General features: G+C 37.4%; 1 protein-coding gene across 2 annotated transcripts in view; it reads right to left on the bottom strand.

The window, feature by feature from the left end:
- Ercc6l2 (ERCC excision repair 6 like 2) overlaps positions 1-19453 on the bottom strand; it is an 81748-nt gene that overhangs the window by 36782 nt on the left and 25513 nt on the right. For both annotated transcript variants that reach the window (XM_057787870.1, XM_057787871.1), the window contains exons 10-15: positions 16520-16591; positions 15783-15928; positions 12897-12992; positions 6612-6711; positions 3184-3336; positions 1747-1827 (exon numbers count right to left, since the gene is read on the bottom strand). In XM_057787870.1, the coding sequence (XP_057643853.1) occupies positions 1747-1827; positions 3184-3336; positions 6612-6711; positions 12897-12992; positions 15783-15928; positions 16520-16591 (648 nt within the window). The remainder of the gene's footprint in view (positions 1-1746; positions 1828-3183; positions 3337-6611; positions 6712-12896; positions 12993-15782; positions 15929-16519; positions 16592-19453) is intronic.

Raw genomic sequence — 19453 nt, 5'->3', positions numbered from 1 at the left:
CCATCCTCTGTTGTGGGATTCTGATCCCTTTAGCCAATGGCTTTTGGGGATTATGAGTCCTAGGGCGAGACTTGTCTGCAAATGTGACAATTTATAAGCTTAGGGAGAGGATCTCGCTTTCTCTTGCTCTCATGCTCTCCTGGGTGGCCAGAGCGGAGTAGGCAGCTTGCTCTTCATCCCTGAACAGACTGGATGAAGACAGCTGATCAGTGGTGGCATCTACATCCCTCAGTATCAGTAAGCGTTTACCCCTATTTTATACCTAAATAAATTCTTGAGAACCCTTAACATACTCTTGCAGCTTCTTCTAACAATCCTCCACTTCACCAGGAATTCAAGGCCAGTCTTGACTATATGAAACCCTGTCTCAAGAACAAAATTTGCTACAAATTTAAATTCAGTTCCCTTTCCATGATAACCCAAGTTAAGGATAACCTTCAGTTCCCTAAAATTAAGGCTTAATTTGTTAATATTTTCAGAAAGTAATTTGATACTTCTGCCAATATTTTATACTTGTGTTTATCTACATTAAAAAAAATTGTCAGCCTGGGCCGGCAAGATGGCTCAGAGGGAGAGGCACCCGTGACCAAGCTTAACAACCCGAGCCTGATCCAACTTGGTAGAATACAAAATTTGTAAAGAAAAACAAGTCCCCTGAGTTCAAGGTCACTCAGTTCACATAAACTTAAATCTCAAAAGCAAACAAAAACAAAAATACCAACATAAAAATGTAGACAGAAGTTTCTGTCCTACCTGGTCCTACAGCTGTTCAGTACCAAATAAACACACAGAGGTGTCTATAAATAAACTATAGTCTATGATAAACTGTTTCCCCTATTGCTCAGGCTTATTACTAACTAGCCCTTACAACTTAAATTAACCCATAATTCTTATCTATGTTTAGTTATGTGGCTTGGTATCTTACTCAGTAAGGCATTTTCATCTTGCTTCCTCTGTGTCTGGCTGGTGACTGTGTCTGTGCCTTTTCTCTTCCCAGAACTCTCCTAGTCTGGTAGCCATACCTATATTTCCTGCCCAGCTACTGGTCAATCAGCATTTTATTAAAGTGACCAATCTTTACAGTGTACAAGAGCATTATCCCACATAAATCTTCCGTATATTTCTTTCATCTTATACCTAACACGGCCTCTGGTAACAACATAGGTTTCATGGCTATATGATGAGTTCTAAAGATCACAGACTCAAACCAACACAATACTTGCTTTGATTTACTGAATGATTTTGATACTTGGGTTTAATCTTAGATGCACATTGATGGTCATTTCTCTATTTAAATTGTTCTTCAGTTTAAAAAAAAAAAAAAGTCTGGCCGGGCAGTGGTAGCGCATGCCTTTAATCCCAGCACAGAGCACGCAGAGGCAGGCAGGCGGATCTCTGTGAGTTCAAGGCCAGCCTGGTCTACAAGAGATAGTTCCAGGACAGAATCCAAAGCAACACAGAGAACCCTGTCTTGAAAAAACAGACAAACAAACAAAAAAAACCCCGAAAAAACAAAACAAACAAACAATATAGTCTGGTGTGGTCACTTACAGAAGGTGTTTAATTTGGGACTGCTCCTGGACTTGTTTATATGAATACTGAGCACCTTAAATAATTAATTTCATTCATCATCTGATGACTTTATGCCTCTGAGATTTTAGAAAACTTTCTATTTTTTGTGTACTGAAAAATGAAGGAAGAAGTAGAAGAAAAGGCTGTCACATGCCATGTTTTCTGGTTACTCACTGTTTCTAGTTCCTGTGTTGAAAGTCCCCCTTTCAACCATGTTGTGGCTGTCATGATGCCAGCTTCCACTTGGCCTTCTCTCTATAATGTCCACAAGGGAGAATATAAACAGCTGTAAATACAGAGTGAAACAACCAGAAAGGTAACAGCAAAGGCAGGCTAAGCCTAAGTGGCTTTGCACCCTAATAAGAAACTCATGCAGTTTCACAAATAGACAACCAGTGGTGGTGTCCAGCTCCACTGCAAGCACTGCTGGGAAGCACAAGTGTCCCATCTGCCCAGGAATCCGCCCATCACAGCTGCTCTTTCATGTAAAGAAGGAGCACAGGGCAGCGTCCAAGCATCACTGCTGTGTTAGAACCGAGGGGCTCTAGTTGTGTCAGCAGTGCATTCCCTATCATATCCACTACAGAACGTCACTGGGCTGCTCAGCTACTCGGAGTCAGTGCACAGGTCCTCTAGCTTCCCTAGTGCTCGTCCTGAACAACTACTCAAGCGCTACACTTAACACTCACAGTACATATGCCCACCTGTATAAATGCCCTCCATCTCATCTCCATCAGGAAGAAATTGCTCAAAGACAGGGATTAATTTTTCTTGAACTTTATTTATGATGCTTACTAAATGAAATACAGTCAAGAATTTTACTACAAAGTCCCAGAAGCCAAGGGAAATAGCCTGGAGTTCTTGTTGGCTGTTTCCTCATCTATGTAAGAAGGAGATGGAAAAGGATGATATTTCAGGGCTTTATCATATCTACACTAGTATCAGTTGAGAAAAAGGACAATATTCTCAGTGTTCTGGTAAATTAACGAACTTAAGGAATTTTTAAAGCCATGTAAGTGTCTCATTTGAAGAATAAGAAACATCTGTACGCTGAGCAGGAACATAGCTAAGAGTCTGAAATATTGGTGTGGAATTTTTATTGGGAACAGAAAACAAAAATCTCTAAGAGACAAGAGAGTACATCTCAGGGAGTATTTTGTAACTTCTAATCAAAACATGTTTTACAGTTTTGTTTATTTAGGAAAATCTTAATTTTTTAGCTCTCAATTTCAACAACCGTTTTCAGAATAATAAACTCTTAAATTTGTCTGTCTGAAATGGCCGTGGAGGCCGTACTATCTCACGCGTGCATGGAATATATATGTATTATCTATAAACTTGTCTGTCTGAAATGGCTGTGGAGGCCGTACTATCTCATGCGTGGATGGAATAAATGGATGTGTATCATCTATCAGCATCCACGAGAAAGCCTTGGCTTTGAGGTACAATTCAGTTCCCATTTCTTTAAAAGTAAACATACTAAACAGGCATTTATGCTAAGGAAAACAAAAAAATTTCTCTGAAAAGGAGACACCAATTGTATTTGAAAATTCCCAAATGATAAAACTGTACTGAAATCATCATTGAAGATGTCACAGAACAGCTCCATACCTCCAGGATGTCTCTCGTAAGACATGACCCTTGGGTCCTTAGTTTGAAGAGGTTGTGGACACCAAAGAGCTCTCCTCGATGTTCTTTTGACCCTTGTACTGCTTCAAAGTATCGCTTGGCATTTTCACTTCCAACCACCACACAGTGAAGTTGCTAGAACAGAAAAATAAAAGATATTTCTGAAATGTTTGCTCCAACAGTATGTCAGAGTTTCCTGGCACTCCCTGCACACACACAGTTTTAGTTGGGTTGGCTGAATTGCCTTAAGGAGGAGATTTTGTTTCAATTTCCCTGCAGATGTTGCCATTATGGTGAAATGATAATATGGCCACCTTGCTGAAGCAGGCATTTTATATTTCCTAGTTTATCTGTTTTTTAAATACTGAGTCAAGATTACATTATTATAAATGTTTTATTATAAATGTTTAATAATGAAATCTGACATCTGAATACATTTTTCTTCTTTTAAAATTACTACATTAAAAGGTATATTTAAGTCAAGTAAGCCTTTGCCTACCACAAGTGGCTTTTGCTCATGATGTTTATTATAGTAACACAAAGCAAACTAAAAAAGCAAAATAGAATGGAGATTTTATTTTAACATTGCTATTAAATAGTCAAATATATAGTTAATGCCTTATCCTCCAGAATAACCTATTTCTATGGAAGATTTTTTTAAAATTCTTATAATTTTTGATAACTTTCATATTAAATATTTCTTATAAAAAACTATTAGCAGAACTGTTATATCACTTATGTTACAATCTAAAGTAACTATACAATAAACATGCTGATGCCAAGCTAACTGCAGATTTACCAACCACAATATTTCATTGACAACAACCATGAAAATCCTAGAAACACCACTGTCAAGGGTTTTGAGAACTCCAACAATGGAGTAATTTAGGATATATGTGGACATATACCATTTTAGCATCACCTTATGGATACTCTCTATTTGCTAACTATTTCATAATGTAATGTAAGTGTGTAAAATTTAAACTTGTGTTTTATTTCATAATGTAATGTAAGTGTGTAAAATTTAGGAAATACAAATAGATGATAAGTCTGTGAGTTTCAAATGGCTCAGAGAAAGAAGAAAGGTAATAGCTCCAACAAGGAGAAGGCAAACATGGAAAATGTTATCAAATGGGAATTGGGGCAAGTTTGGAGTTTTTTGAGCTGCTCAGTCAATTCTTCCGTAAATTTTTCTAAATAAATTGTATATATAGGTATACCTATGTACAACATATAGATAAGGCAAATCTCAAAATGACAAACTTGATTGTATATGATGCTCCAAATTTGAAGGAACACAGGTGCTGTATAAATATTATTTTAAACCACAGACTATTTGATTGCTGCATGGAAGCACAGCATACCCCATCCCAAGTCCTCCTTAAACAAAAGCTCTCCCTTAGATCGTTCCGGATGTCCCTGCAGTGCAGTTGCAGCTACAGAGAAAGAGTTTCGTGTATAAACATAGTTTTTGATAGGGAGTAATATGGTTCCAGGTACTAAGATTTGCTAACCACAATCCAGCTTTGTTGTGTTCATTTTTTTTTCTTCACCTGGTCACTAGTGTGTTTCAATCCACGCTCACTTCGGCCTACTACATAGCTGTTTGAAGTAGAGCAGAGATTGTCTAAGTTTTTAGCCTGGGTGATGAGAGTGACTTTTTTGTGTATATCAGCAAAATGCTTGAGTTGTCTTACTTGTTTGCTTCCAGGATCTCTATCTGTTGTTCTCACTTGGGAACAGACAACTGTTGGCTGCACAGTGCACAGATGAAAATACACGTTAAGCCACCTTATTACACATGATGCTCCAGAGAGTCTCGAGGAATTCTTTTTTGGGGTAGTGACTGTTTAATTTTTCTGGTGTTCTTCTTCTGGCTGAGTTTCACTGAGTTTCTTTCTTTTCTGTCTTTAAGGATCCTTAAACAATTTCTGGGCCCTGAGTAACCTTCTGTGTTTCAACATATTTACAGCTTTTTTTTGTTCTTAGTTTTTTTTTTATTCTTTTCTCAAAGAATGTGAGGCTCAATATATGTATGCCTGATATGCATCCTTGCTTCAAATTCCAAACTATCTTTAAACCATGTGTTCTACCTTTTCCTTATATGATCGCTACCTTATCTTTGTATGTATCTAAACACTTAAATTACAGTTTCCTGAAATTTTTCTATTATATATTATTTTACAGTATATAGTATGCTGTTTTAGATAAAACTAAAAGTGCATATAATAATAGGTTGAAAACCACTTACATGGTTAAGGAAACATTACTGATGACCAGTTTAAGACAGAACTCAAAACAACAGTTCTAAGTTCCTAAGAAATAGCCTATTTTTTTCAAAAGTGGTTAAGTTAGAAAAAAAACTTCTCTCAAGTAGTTCCAAACTATTTCCTTTAGAGCTAAATGATTTAAGAAAATACACAAACTGCTGCACATGGTCCTATTTTTAGAATGAAGAAGTTAGCATGAGTTTTAAGACTGAATCATTTTTAGGTTAACTACCACCACATGTAAAAGATGTTTGTTCTTAAATAGATGCCAGTCAAATATACAGGGAGCAATTCAAATTTAATAGTTGTAATTAAACTTGAGCCTCAGTTCAGAGCTTCTCAAATGAGCAATCCTAAATGAAGAAATGTTTATTTATAAGTATGAAGAGAACAGAAATTAATATCCTACACATATTAAAGAGTCAATGAAATTTCAGACGAACACTTGAGCACCAAGCAGCAGCAGCAGAAGCTCTAGCTGCACAATCTCATTTCCTGGGCATCTCTGCAGCCAGTTTCCTATGGTGTCTCTTTATCTCCAAGGCATTCTTGATCTTTTTCATGTCTCAGCACATACAGAAGAACCCATGAATATCAACCACAGTAAAAAGAGGAGGTCCCTTAAGGCTTGAAGGTGGCTCAAGCATTCCTGCTGTGAGTTGTGCACCGGAAACTCACCTATGGTACACATATCACACCCTGGCTCACTGTATGACTTAAATTGTGGTCAGTGTACTAGCTGAGTCCTGGCATTCCTGGGAGCAAGTTAAAAATGCAGAGTCACCTGAGCAGTAGTGGTGAATGCCTTAAATCCTAGCACTCAGGAGGAAACAAACAAAATGCAGTCTTTGGGCTGTACCTCAGACCTACTTAATCAGAACCTGAATGTCAATAAATCCCTCGGTGATTAAAGTGCACATTAAGGTTTAAGAGATATTGCTTTAAGAAGCTTTCAGGAGTAAAATCCAACGAACTTAACAATTACTCTATTTTGTGCATGTGTATGGGAAGAGTATATTTTATAACCTTAGTAAATTACACACTAGAGTAAAAATTCAAAAGTTCTTTATACAAATTTGTTCCTAATTTCTGAAAATAGACCCATGTTGACTTCTTACTTAGAATGAGGTATATTCTCACCTGTTTGTAAACCTGCCGTAAGTACATGATCTCCTCCACAGTCCCCAAGGATATCAGCCTGAGCACTTTGACATCTCTACACTGCCCAATCCTGTATACTCTGAAAATTAAAAAACAGAACATCATCTGAAACAACCTGAAGTTTAAGAGGCAGCTTCTATTTTTAGTAGTGGATGATCACAACATTTTTAATACCTCGTGCTTAGGTTATGTGGTACTATTTAGTAATAATGCAAATATATCTAGTCATATAAAAGATTAGTTGCTGAGAATACTATAGAAAAGGTATATAAAATGTTCTGTTACAAATATCATCTTCCATTGCCCCAAACTTTTTTTCTAAATTTAGTTTTTTCTTTTAGGGGACCTCCTTATGGGTTTCTCCAAACGCAGACTGATCCATAGTGGCAAAAGCAAGATTAATGTCTGCCTGGGAACGAAGGGCTGTAAGGGGCAGGGAGGACAAACTACAAAAGGTGCAAAGAAACCTGTGGGGGAAGGGATACATTCATTATCTTGATTATGGTGATGGTGTACACAATCATCACCACTTACCAACTGTATACATTAAGTTCGTCAAGTTTACTATATGCAAATATGGCAATTACACTTTAATAAAATGATCTAAAATAAAAACAATAAAAAGTACCTCTCCCAAAGAATAAAAATGAAAATAAAAATAAATTTTGTTAAAAATAATTGAAAATTCTCGGATACAGGTTTAAGAACTGACATACATCTTCCGGGTCTGAGTCAATTACTCAGTTACCTAAACCCCCAGGTTGTCAGGTTGTGATACAGACCCTGATACCAACCACATTTTATCCTGATTCGCCACAGTGGTTACCAATCTGCTCTCTCTGATTCTCAAACAGGCTCTATTGATGCTCTGAACAAAGTCATATTCCTTAACACTTGTGGAGTTCCTGATGCAAATGGACAAGACTTAACTATTTACATTATTAACTATTAATTATTAACTATTAACTATTTATAATACTTGAAAAATGTTATAACTTGGGGAAAATTTATTTTGAACTTGAGAGATCACTGTAAATACTATTAATATTTGGTATTCTCTCATAAAGACTTTTGGGTACTACAAACCTTGTTTCTGCAGAAGGGAATAAAGGGGCTGTAAAAAAATAAGAAAAGGATCCAAGAAAATATCAAATCTCTCCTTCCCTTGTGTGTGTGTGTAGCCCACTGTTTTGTGTTCTGTGTTAGAATGCTTGTCTTTTAATCTCCACGGGTGAGACTTGAATACATGTACTTATGCTTCATCAAGTTCTTGGTCCATCAAACAGGGACTTACAAATGATGAGTCTTCTACTATATAGAGACAAATATAAAGGAACTGCTTTACAACACACAGGTCAATGTCTTGATTTCTCTTTGTTCTAGAGACTCAGTGGAAGGAGATGGTTGGGGAGGGAAATGCACTATGTTATGAGGGAGAGTGGAATAGTTAAGTCATAGGGATATACATGAAAAAGTACAAAATTCGGACCTAGGGTGGTAACTCAGTAAAGTACTTGCCATTAGTTGTTAGTAAGCCTTTCTGTTTATTATTATTATTACTATTATTATTATTAAAGACAGGCTCTCCTACGTAGCTCTGGCTGGCCTGGATCTGGCTATAGAGACCAGGCTAGCCTTCACCTCCAGAGTGCTGGGACTACAGGTGTGCGCTACCACACCAGGCACCTTTCCGCCTCTTAAACTCTTCTGCCTTGTCCTCTCCCACCATTCTTTTAATTAATAACTTAAATTATGTCATGTTAATAATGATAATTTCTTCTATAACTTTCTCTTATTGCTTTTTTGTTTGCTTGCTTGTTTTCGAAGTTATATTATTTTTTTCATTCACTTTCAGTCTTTTCTAAGGAATTAATTTAAAATTCGGGGCTGGAGAGACGGCTCAGTGATTGACTCCTGGTAGCCATTGAACTGAATACAATCACCTGTAACTCCAATTCTAGGGGATCCAAAGTCCCCTTCTAGCCTCAGTGGACACCACATGCACAGAGTAAACATGTACTTATATAGGCAAACAATACACATAAAATAAATCCTTAAAGAAGAAATTAAAATTATAAACTAATGAGAACTTAGTGATCTACAGTGATTTCACTAGTACTTATTTCTAAAAAAACAAAACAAAAAACCCATATCTGCTCTTTTGATTTTTCTTTCATGATAAAATACATGCTACATAAACTTCACCATTTGAGCATACAGCTGAAATGCAAAAAAGAGATCCAGTGCTTTGGAACCAATATCATGTATACTATGCAAACCTTCCTCATTTCAAACTGAAATTTCTTATCCACCAAACAGCAATTCCTTAGTCTCTACCCCCCGACCCAATTTTCTAAGTAAGGATTTATAGCTATAAATTTCTCTCTTATTCACTGTATTCCATAAGATTTGGAATGATGTTTTCATTCACTTCAAAGATATTTTAAATTTCTTCTTTGACCAGTTAGGGGTTTTGGGTGGGTTGTTTTATTTTCAGATAATTGTGAATATTTGAGTTTTTCCTTCTACTGCAAATAAAAAATAAAATCCTAAACAATTTAAGTATTTTTAAACATGTTAAGGCTTTTCTGCAGGTTAGAATATGGGCTATTCTAGAGAATGTTGCATGTGTACTTGAGAGAAACACACTTTGTTGATGCTTTGTTGGAAGAGGCATCTGTCACGTCTGATTTGTCTCCAATGTTGTTCAAGTGTTCTCTTTACATCTGCTGTGAAGTTCTCTATCCGGAGCTGGAGGGGCTGGAGCTCGATGTTTGTTATACTTCTGTTTGTAACTGTTATAACTTGTTGGCATACTGACTTTTAAAAATCATTGCACAATGTCCCTCTTTTATTCTTTTAACAGGTTTTACTTAAAAGTCTATTTTTATTCTATTAACACAATACCTCTGCTCTTTTTTGGTTAATATTTTCATGAAATATCTTTTTCCAGCCTTTGATTTCCAGCTTACACATATCCTTGAATCCACACCGAGACTTACAGAAACGATGTAGTCAGATACTCCTATCCTCCCCCATATTCCTTTTTACTCTGTTCTGAGATCTAGGTCTTTTGATCTGGGAGTTGAATCTGCCTATGGTCAAATAAAAAAACAAAGGAGGTCTTGCTTTTGCTAATTTGTTGAGACAGGGCTTTTCCCTAGCTGTTCTAAACTCACTACGTAGACCAGGCTGGCCTCAAACTCACAGAAATCTGTCTGCCTCAGCCTCCAGAGTACTGGGATTAAAGATTTGTACCACTACGCTCAGCTGCCTTTGCTGTGTTTAACTGTTTTGTCAGATTTCCTCCACTATTGATTTTCCTTTGTGAGTTTTTTTGTTTTGTTTTGAGACAGGGTTTCTTTGTAGCTTTGGAGCATGTCCTGAAACTAGCTCTTGTATTCCTTTGTATTTTTAACTGATATTTTTTTTTTTTTAGTGATACACTGATTCCTTTCCTCTCTGTTGTTTCTATATATATAAAACACATATACATAAATAAATATATAAACATATATTACAAATGCAGATGGATTCATAAGCATTTTATGCATTTTCCTTTTGAATCCTAAATTAAATGTTGAAAACAAACATTTAAATTCTATTGATATTTGTACTTGTCCATGGATTTACTTAGACTGATGGACTTTCATAAAGCTTCCAGTTACTGTCTGCTGTCTTTCCATCTCCACTTTATACATATTTACTACTTTAAACACGCCAGCACACTGCTTTCTGACTGCCAGGTCAGTGCTGGGACAATCACTGATGAGCCTGTGGAGATCAGTTCCACATATCATACAGTTTTATCCTGCCACTTTTAGGACTTCGGCTTTGTTTTTATCTACTGACAGCATGAAAAAGTCTTGGTGCAAGTCTCTTTGGGATCATCTCAACATGGAATTTTTTCTTTCCTGTATTTTCCTTCAAACTCAGGAAGCTTTTCAATTATTATTTCTTTTTTTTTCCTCTGCTGAGAATTCCATAATGTGCAAAGAGGTCTATTTGATGAGAAGGAAGGAGAAAAGAGAAGAAAAGTAAAGGAAAGTATGTTTCTTTGGTGAAATTTATTTTTCCTTCTTTTTAAAAGATTCTTTCTCAGGCTTGGTATCTTAAAGTACTATGACTCCATGCTCACAGGTTCTTTTACTTCATCCTGTTTAAGTCAGGGTTAAGTCTAGTGAAGCTTTTAATTCTAGAACTGAATGGCAGGTTCAGAATATTTGTACTTTTGTTCTCATAATGTTTATTTCTGCTGATATTCTTTCTCATTTTCCCCATTTTGTATTTTTTCAGTTTTTAGAGAATTTAAGATGGTTATTTTAAAGTCTGTCTTGTATGTTCACTGTCTGTCTTTAAGTATCTGGAGACTGGTTTTGCTATTACTTTGAATAGATCGTATGTTCCTGTATATAACTTCAAAAGCAGAATGTGTGGAGGATGAGGGCTAGTCACCTGTGCTTTCAAACAGTAGTGAGGGATCACCCATGACTCGTTCTTAATTGTTGCCCTTAATTTTTTCTAGTATTTAAAAAATCGTTGTTAAAAGTTTTGAGAACTGATCAGGATATTATTTCCTGAAAGCAAAGAAAAATTCTAAGAGTTCCTTCTTCCTGAATAATCCTGACAGTTCACTAAAATTACATGGAGTTTCAATTCTTACCTATAGATATTTTTATATCATCCTTTAGTATTTGGGAGAATTTTCCCTTTATAATTGTATGAAGCCTCTTGGCAACACTGTCAATAAGTTTTAGCACCAACAATTACATAGAACCTTCTCCGGCCATCACTGAACTGTCAGTCGGTCTGAGTACTGCTCTACAGCAGTACATTCCTGAGCTCTCGGGTGTCAGGCTGCTTTTAATCTTGTCTTACACACTAATGCGTCAGTCACTGATCACAACCACAAGTCAAAGTAGTTTTCTTTCTCCTAAGGTCATAGCTATAGTCACAGACAAGAAGTCTGACCTGCAGAGATGAAGCTGATTCCCATTTATGGTTAACTTGATTTTTCTTTTGGTTTTTGTTTTTATAAATCCTCTTATTTCTTACTCTGGGGTATTTTAGTCCTCTTTATCTTCAGAATTAGAAATACAACAAAGATATAGATTTCATCTCCTCTTGGCCATTATTTGCACTAAGTGTTTGGCAGCCCTTCAAAATTAACAATGTTCTTCAGATATATTGTTAATTCCCTCCCATCCTTCAGTCTTCTATTTTTATTTCTGGAACAAACAGATGGTTTTTTGGGGGGGCGGGGGGGGTATGCTTTCCTCTCTCTGTACTCATATTCTACATCTATTTGACTGCACTTTGATTTAAAATGCGCATCCTTTAGACCACATCGCTCTCTCTACTTTATTATTCAGATCTGCTGATGAGTTTGATCTCAGCAAAAGCTTTAATTTCTAAGAACATTTCTTGCTCGCTACATACGTATTCTTCTTACTGAGCTGTATTATTTTTGTCTCGCCCTTATTTTAGTCCCTTCAATGCCTGTTTTTCCCTGTGGCTCTTTTCTCTCATGCTGCTACTTTTATGGAAATGTCTCATAATTCTTAATTTCTCTTTTGTAATTAAAATAAAAAAGCACATGAATTAAAGTGGAAAGATGGTCTAGTTCCCTGTGTAGGCAATAAGTTTATTCAATTACTTCTTGTATTGTGTACTATAAAGATCTGGGATTCTTGTCTGGCTCCACTTAGTGACCTAAATCTCAGTTTTCTACCTATGAAACGGTCCTTTAAGGAACTCACCGTAGACCACACCTGTATATGAAGTATACAGCTCCACTTAGTGACCTGAATCTCTGTTTTCTTCCTATGAAACGGTCCTTTAAGGAACTCACCGTAGACCACGCCTGTATATGAAGTACACAGAGGAAGCTGCCTCAGTCTCATGTTGCTCTATGAGTTCCCAAGAGCAACACCCTCGTCTGCTTCCACACCCTACGAGGTGACAGCTCAGGCTGGCAGTTTTCTCTCTGCTAAGTCTTGGGAGTTTCCGCAGAAGTTCTGGACCAGCAATGAACTGTCCGAGTTTCCGTTGGTATTATGGTCTTATTCACATGAGCAGGATTTGGAGGTAGAAAACAAATGGCTATGAGCAGCCTGCCATTTGAATTTAGAGGTTTGGGGTCATTTTTTAATACAAATTTTTACAAGGTACCTACCTTTTCTAACTATAAGCAATCTCTAAAGTTCCCGAGTGGTTTTAAATGACAAGAACTCACAGGTCATTTACATTTTGTCAGTATAATACCTGTCAATGGCTTGAAGATCATTGGCTGGATTCCAAGTTGGATCAAATAATATAACAACGTTGGCACCGACAAAATTGAGACCTAGTCCACCAGCCCTGGAAAGAAAAGGAAACAACACATTAAAAAGCATAAACCGCTGAGAGGGATAGCAGTGCATACTGTAATCTCGGCACTCAGGAGGCAGAAGCAGGAATCAAAAGTTCCAGGTCAGTTTAGCTCTAACATAAGGACAGGCCTATAAGATGAGAATGAATACACCAACGTTGATTCCCAGGAATTTCTGGACAGTGTTGGTGTTCTAAGGTCAGTACCACTGGACTCTTTGCTCAGAACTGGGCACTGCGTCCTTCTCTGCCTTGTCCCAGCTGGAGCTGCTCCTGAGATTCCAGAGAGACTTGAACCTGGGGACGAAGGTGGGAAAGGGAAAGAGTTTTGGGAAAAAGACAACAACAATACAACCCAGCATGGGGAAGCTGGGGTAAACGTGGAGAGACTCAAATGCACAGCAAGTAGAGGTCATATGTGCATTTGCGCACACTACATGTCTAATATGTGCATCTGAGCACACTGCATGTCTAATAACTGCTCTAAAAGCTAATCTGTGGATACTAAGCTAGTTAGCGTTTCAGGAGTTAAAAACAGTGATAGCCCCAACAAAGTAAAAGACAGGAGTTAACAGATACAGATGGGGGCAAAGGTCAAAGAAGGAGTGGCTTATGCAGAGATCTACTTTTTGAACTCAGTCACACAGAACTTCTGCCTTGGTCAGGACAGTTAATAGAAGACACAGGGAAACCACACAAGTGGAGAACAACTGGTCTCCAAAGAAGTTCCACCAGGAAATCAAAATAAAAAACTATAAAATATGTGAAGAAATCATGTACCAGAAGCAAGAGCCTGAGGAAACAGCCTGATGATTAGCAACCCCAAGTACAAAACTGAATACGGTTAAAAAAAAAAAAAAAACAAAAAAACAAAAAACACTAATAAAAAGATTTTAGGGGCTGGGTGTATTGGTGCATGCTTTTATGTGGGAGGCAGAAGCAGGTTCAAGATCAACCTGGTTCACATCAGGCCAGACAGGGCTACAGAATGAGACCCTAGTCTTAAAAAAAAAAATTAGGATCAGCAAGATAGAGCAGCAGGCAAAAACACTTACCGTACATACAAGTTTTGGAATCCGATCACCTAATCCAGAGGCTTCAACCTGTGAGTCTTGATCCCTTTGGGTTAGAACAACCCTTTTACAGGGGTCACCCAAGACCAACAGAAAATAGATATCTACATTATAGTTTATAACAGTAACAAAATTACAGTTATGAAGTTGCAACAAAAATGATTTTATGGTTGGGGGTCGCCACAACATGAGGAGGAATTGTATTAAGGGGTCACAGCATTGGGAAGGTTGAGAACCATAAAAGTAAGAAAGGACTGATTCTACAAAGGTGTTCTTTTACCTCCACATATGTACTATGGCATAAGCCTTGCCTAACCAGAATAAATTAATTTTAAAAATAATTTCAAAAATTTTAATAATGTGATGAAGAATTAAAAGACTAAAAAACACAGGGAACAAAATGCAAATAAAATGATAAGGTGGGTTTGTAAAGCTCTAATAGGATTCCTAAAAATAAACATTTTTCTTTAGACATTAGGAATGCAGTACACTGGGTATGTAGGGATTGTTCAGTTACAGTGAGACCAGAGCTGTCAGCTGTTTTCAGAAGACAACCTCTGTTCAGTGTCACAGAACTTAAGAAAGGAAGGCAGGACTTACGTCACTAAGTACTGCTTTCAATGGTAAGGACTTAGGTGAGGGATGTTCGATATCATCCACAGCAAATGAGTTCAAAGCTTCTCCCCTATTTGCAGCTGCAAGAATCCAGTCACACCACAGCAGCTTGACTCTGCACCTCAGTACTCAGCTTGAGTTCCACATGTACGGTTCACATTTGATTTCTAAAGGTTCTCTGATATGGGTTCCCCTCTGCATGCTGTGAATATCATTGCTGCTTTCGGCCAGTGGTTTAACACACTAAAGCCAGGCGGGAAATACGAGCAGAGATATAGAGAGGAAGTAGGTGGAGTCGGTGAGAACCCATGTAGCTGCCTGCAGGAGACAGATGCACCACAACCTTGCTGGTAAGCCATAGCGACATGGCGATACACAGATTAGTAGAATGGGTTAATTTAAGATGTAAGAGTTAGCCAGAAATACACTCAACCTATTGGCCAAATGGTATTGCAATTAATACAGATTTCTGAGATTATTTTGGTCCTGGGCAGCTGGGAACAAACAAGCGGCCTCCCCCTACAGTTCTCTGTTTTCAAAAACAGTGAGAAAAGCCTAAAAAGTCTCACACAGAATGCCAAAGTATTTATTATGCCCTCAAATATCTTCCATAGGTGTTTCTACTGGCTGAAATTTTTCTCAGAAGAACACATTTTCCTTACAAGGTTCTAATTAGAGATTCACTAAGTAGGTGCAAGAACAAATCTATTCCTTATAAAATCTCAGGAGCAGCTCCAGCTGGGACAAGGCAGAGAAGGACGCAGTGCCCAGTTCTGAGCAAAGAGTCCAATGGTACTGATCCTAGGGCACCAACACTGTCTAGGAATTCCTGGGAATCAACGTTGGTGTATTCATTCTCATCTTATAGGCCTGTCCTTACACGGGGAGTTCCAGAATGATAAGTAAATAAAAGATTAGATAAAATTCAAGATACTGCTATTCCAGTTACAAATGATAGAGTTTTTACTGCTTCTTAAAGTCAAATAAAACAGAGTAACATACACCTATTTGGTGAAAATTAACCCCAAAACGGTTAAAAAAAAAAACAAAACCAACCATATAGAAATCAATCTATCCAGTTTTGTTTTCTTACATCATGGAGACAAGACAAATGTTCACGTCTTGTGTACTGTTGAACTCTTTCACAATCTTGAGTCTTTCCTCTGATTTTGTGCTTCCATCAAGTCTCCGGTAGTCAAGGCCGGAAGCCATACAGTACTGCTGCAGCACGTCCAGCAGCTGGAGGGGAGCAGGGCAAGCATCAAGTTTTCTTTCAGTCACAGGCTTTGTCCAGCCACTGAGGCTGCATCTGGTGAGCACTGACCATTGGGCTCACCATTCCTTCTTCTAACTAATGAGCAATAGATAAAGGGGTCCTGGGTGTAACTCTGTGCGAGAGTGATTTCCTATACTAGGCCCAGGCTCTATTTCCAGCACCAAAAAAATAAATACTTTCTCACTTTTAACCCGTGTGTTTCTTTCCATTATTCTGAAATAGGCTATCTTTTCTTTTTAATAAGTCTTTCTTAAAAATCATCAGTCAAATAATTTATGTAAACATTTATTTATGTCATTTTGTAAACTTTAAAATATCCTAAATATTTCAAAATAATCAACAGAAAATACAACTTTACCTTTGAGTTTGACAGGATGGTGGCACCCCTATCTAATTTCCACACAAAACTGAGTGTGCTGGGAAGGTATAAGTCGCTTCCCTCACCACAATTTGCTGTGGGGATGAAGAGAATGTAACAGTAATCTGCTACTTCCTTGTGCTTAGTGCCAGGAGACCCCAGGTCCACCAAGCAAGAACAGTCAGGATGAACTCACCTTGGTGGAAAAGGAGAAGAGAAGAACCTTATCTCTGCGTTTCCTAAAGTGGTTTAAAAGCTGCTGGAGAACCTGGGAAGGAACACAGGACATCAGTGGACCAGTACCAATCACAACCACACTTTTCACATCCAGACAGCACTGAAGAGTTCCCGAAAGTGCTCTGCACAACACTAACCTCAGTCATCTCTGCTAACTTCTTTATCTATTCCAAGTTAACAAATGTAACTTTATCACATCAAATGCTATTCTTCATCTTGCTGTCAGAAAGAAGGTAAAGTTCCCAAAGCCTATTTCATCTCATCTGGTTTTAATACAAAGAAGCATTTTAGATGAGGGATTTAATTTAATTTCTAGAACACTATTTTATATCTACACTATGTTAAGAAACTGAATTGGCAAATCATACCTTTTAGCAAATAAATGGCTTTCTAGACAGACAAAACACAATGTTCTCAGTTGCATCTAGGTAGGTTCTGAAAGACCTGATGTTAATTCTTAGATACGCACCTCTTACTTTCTCCCCTTTGTTTATTTACAGTAAAACCTGACTTCCAGGTTGGATTTGACCTCACAGTGCTAATAATCTGCCCTCATACTCAAGTCTTTGGAAGGGAAGCAACAGCCCAAAGATACACAGAAGAAGATGCTATTTTCAAGCAGACATCCTCATAACTGGGAAAACAGAACACCATGAAACTCTACCAAGTTTTACTGAACTACGAAAGAAACAATGCTATTTATTTGATGATAAATATCTAAAGAAAAATTATACTCAATATAGCACCTTTTAATAGTTTATCTAGTAAGGACTTGTTCTAAATTTGAGCTGTAGCCTCCATCCTTGAAAAAAAAAAAAAAACCATGCTATAGAGGTTGCCTTTTTAAATCTACTCAGATGGTGAATAAAAATGCCACAGCCTAGGGAAATATTATTTTAATATCTGACAACATATAAAGTTTTATTTGCATTTAGTTTATTTTTAAATGAAATAACTTGAGTTTATGAAGGACATGCATTTTAATTTTATATAAGATTAATACTTTTAACTGATACACATTACAAAAGTTTGCAGAACTGAGTATAAATGTGAAAAGCTCCCACATACCACCCCTCACCTCTCTTTTTGCAATACCTGGGATTAATCCATGGCCTTGTGCATGCTAGGCTTCTACGTCTGAGTTATATATCCCCGTAATACCTCCTTTTAACGTCTATGTAAAGCTAATATTATTAAAATATGATTATCATTCACGGGGTATCTATGCAACTAAGAAAACTGACTCATACTGTTAACAGAAGTCCAGCCTGCATTAGTGTTCACTCACCTTGTTTCCAGTTTTGAATTCTGATGAGTATAACATGACAACATCATATAAAACAGTGTTACTGTTTAAAAGTCCCTGGTGTTTTACCTACATACCTTTCTTCCCCCTGATCTTTTTGCTATCTCTGGAGTGCTTCCATTTCCAGAAGGTCACACAGATGGAATCACACAGCATTTAGTCTTTTCCAGACTGGGTTCTTCAATTAACAATGTACATTTAAGAGTTCTCCAAGGTTTCACCGTGTAGCCCTGCCTGGCCTGGAATTGGCTAAGTAGACCACGCTGTCCTTGAACTTAACAAGATCCATCTGCCTCTGCCTCTGCAGCCAGAGTGAAGGGATTAAAAGCATGCACCTCCATGTCTCACTTAATTTTTATTGTTAAAAACTATGCCATTTTATGGCTACACCACAGTTTATCTATTTGCCTTTTGAAGGACAACTTAATTGTTTCCAAGCTTTGAAAATTATGAATAAATTTAGGTGGGGTTCTTGTGACTTAGTAAAATTCACTACATCTAACTCTTAGATAAGTAACAAGAAATGTGACTAATGGGTAATAAGGTATGAATATTTCATTCTCATATTTTAAATCTCAAACACATTTTAAATGCTATGCATTTACCATTACCAAAAGTAAAAGCTTTGCCAAAAGTCACCAAACTATTTTCCAGATAGACCAACTCACTTTGTAGCTTCACCTGTGATGGAAGAGGGGCAGCAGCACCTGGTGCTCCAGTGGTCTGGACTTTGCTGCCGTAACAGGCATGCACTGGTTCCCTCCTTTTATTTTTGCAGTTGTATAGCAGTGGGCAGCATCTTCCCTTGATAAATTTTTAATGTAATCCTATTTACTACTTCTATTTTCACCTATTTTGTTTCACTAAAATTCTAGGTTCTAAGCAACTAAACATTGCTCAAACTATAACATTGAGCTTATCTAGAATAACAGCTAAAAGCACTTCTAGATAAGACACTAATTTACTAATTTGAATTACTTCCTTTTTATTCCCTTTGCCAAAAGAAATAAATATCTTACCATCTTATTAATTGTAGTATAAGGCTGGGAATTGTTCTATAAAAATCTGTGAGCCCATAAGTGAGAGATTCTTGATAGTTATTGAGGGGTCAAGCAAACTTGGCTTCTTGCAGAAGGCAGTCACACTACGATGACAGGTAATGTCCAGAAACCTAAGCTTCCACAGGTCTTCCTAAGGCTTCCTTTCCACACCCTTTAGTAATGCAGTACCAAGAACAACACGGCCACAGGTCAACAGGTCAGTTTCCCTGAGCAGAACAAAATGCTCCCTTGCAATTTTACTATCCAGGTCAGCAAACAGAAATTGGAGGCAGAAAATGTAGTCTAGATATAGAGGCCTTGTCTCTGCACATATGTGTTATATGTGCATATATTTTAAGTGCTCTTAAGCCCAATAGATTAGTAAGGAAAAGTCTGAAGTAATTTGATCAACTGCCACCGAGAACCCATTGTGTGCACAGATCTATGTGCACAGCTTACAATCTCCCTCACTTCTCAGGGCTTGAGATCTGTCCTGACTCGCCGGTGACCTTGCCGTACCACTGCATAAATCAAACTTTTCTGTGCA

Source organism: Chionomys nivalis, chromosome 13, assembly GCF_950005125.1.
Source record: "Chionomys nivalis chromosome 13, mChiNiv1.1, whole genome shotgun sequence".
NCBI classification, from domain to species: Eukaryota; Metazoa; Chordata; class Mammalia; order Rodentia; family Cricetidae; genus Chionomys; species Chionomys nivalis.
This window is presented reverse-complemented; position numbering and strand designations above follow the sequence as displayed.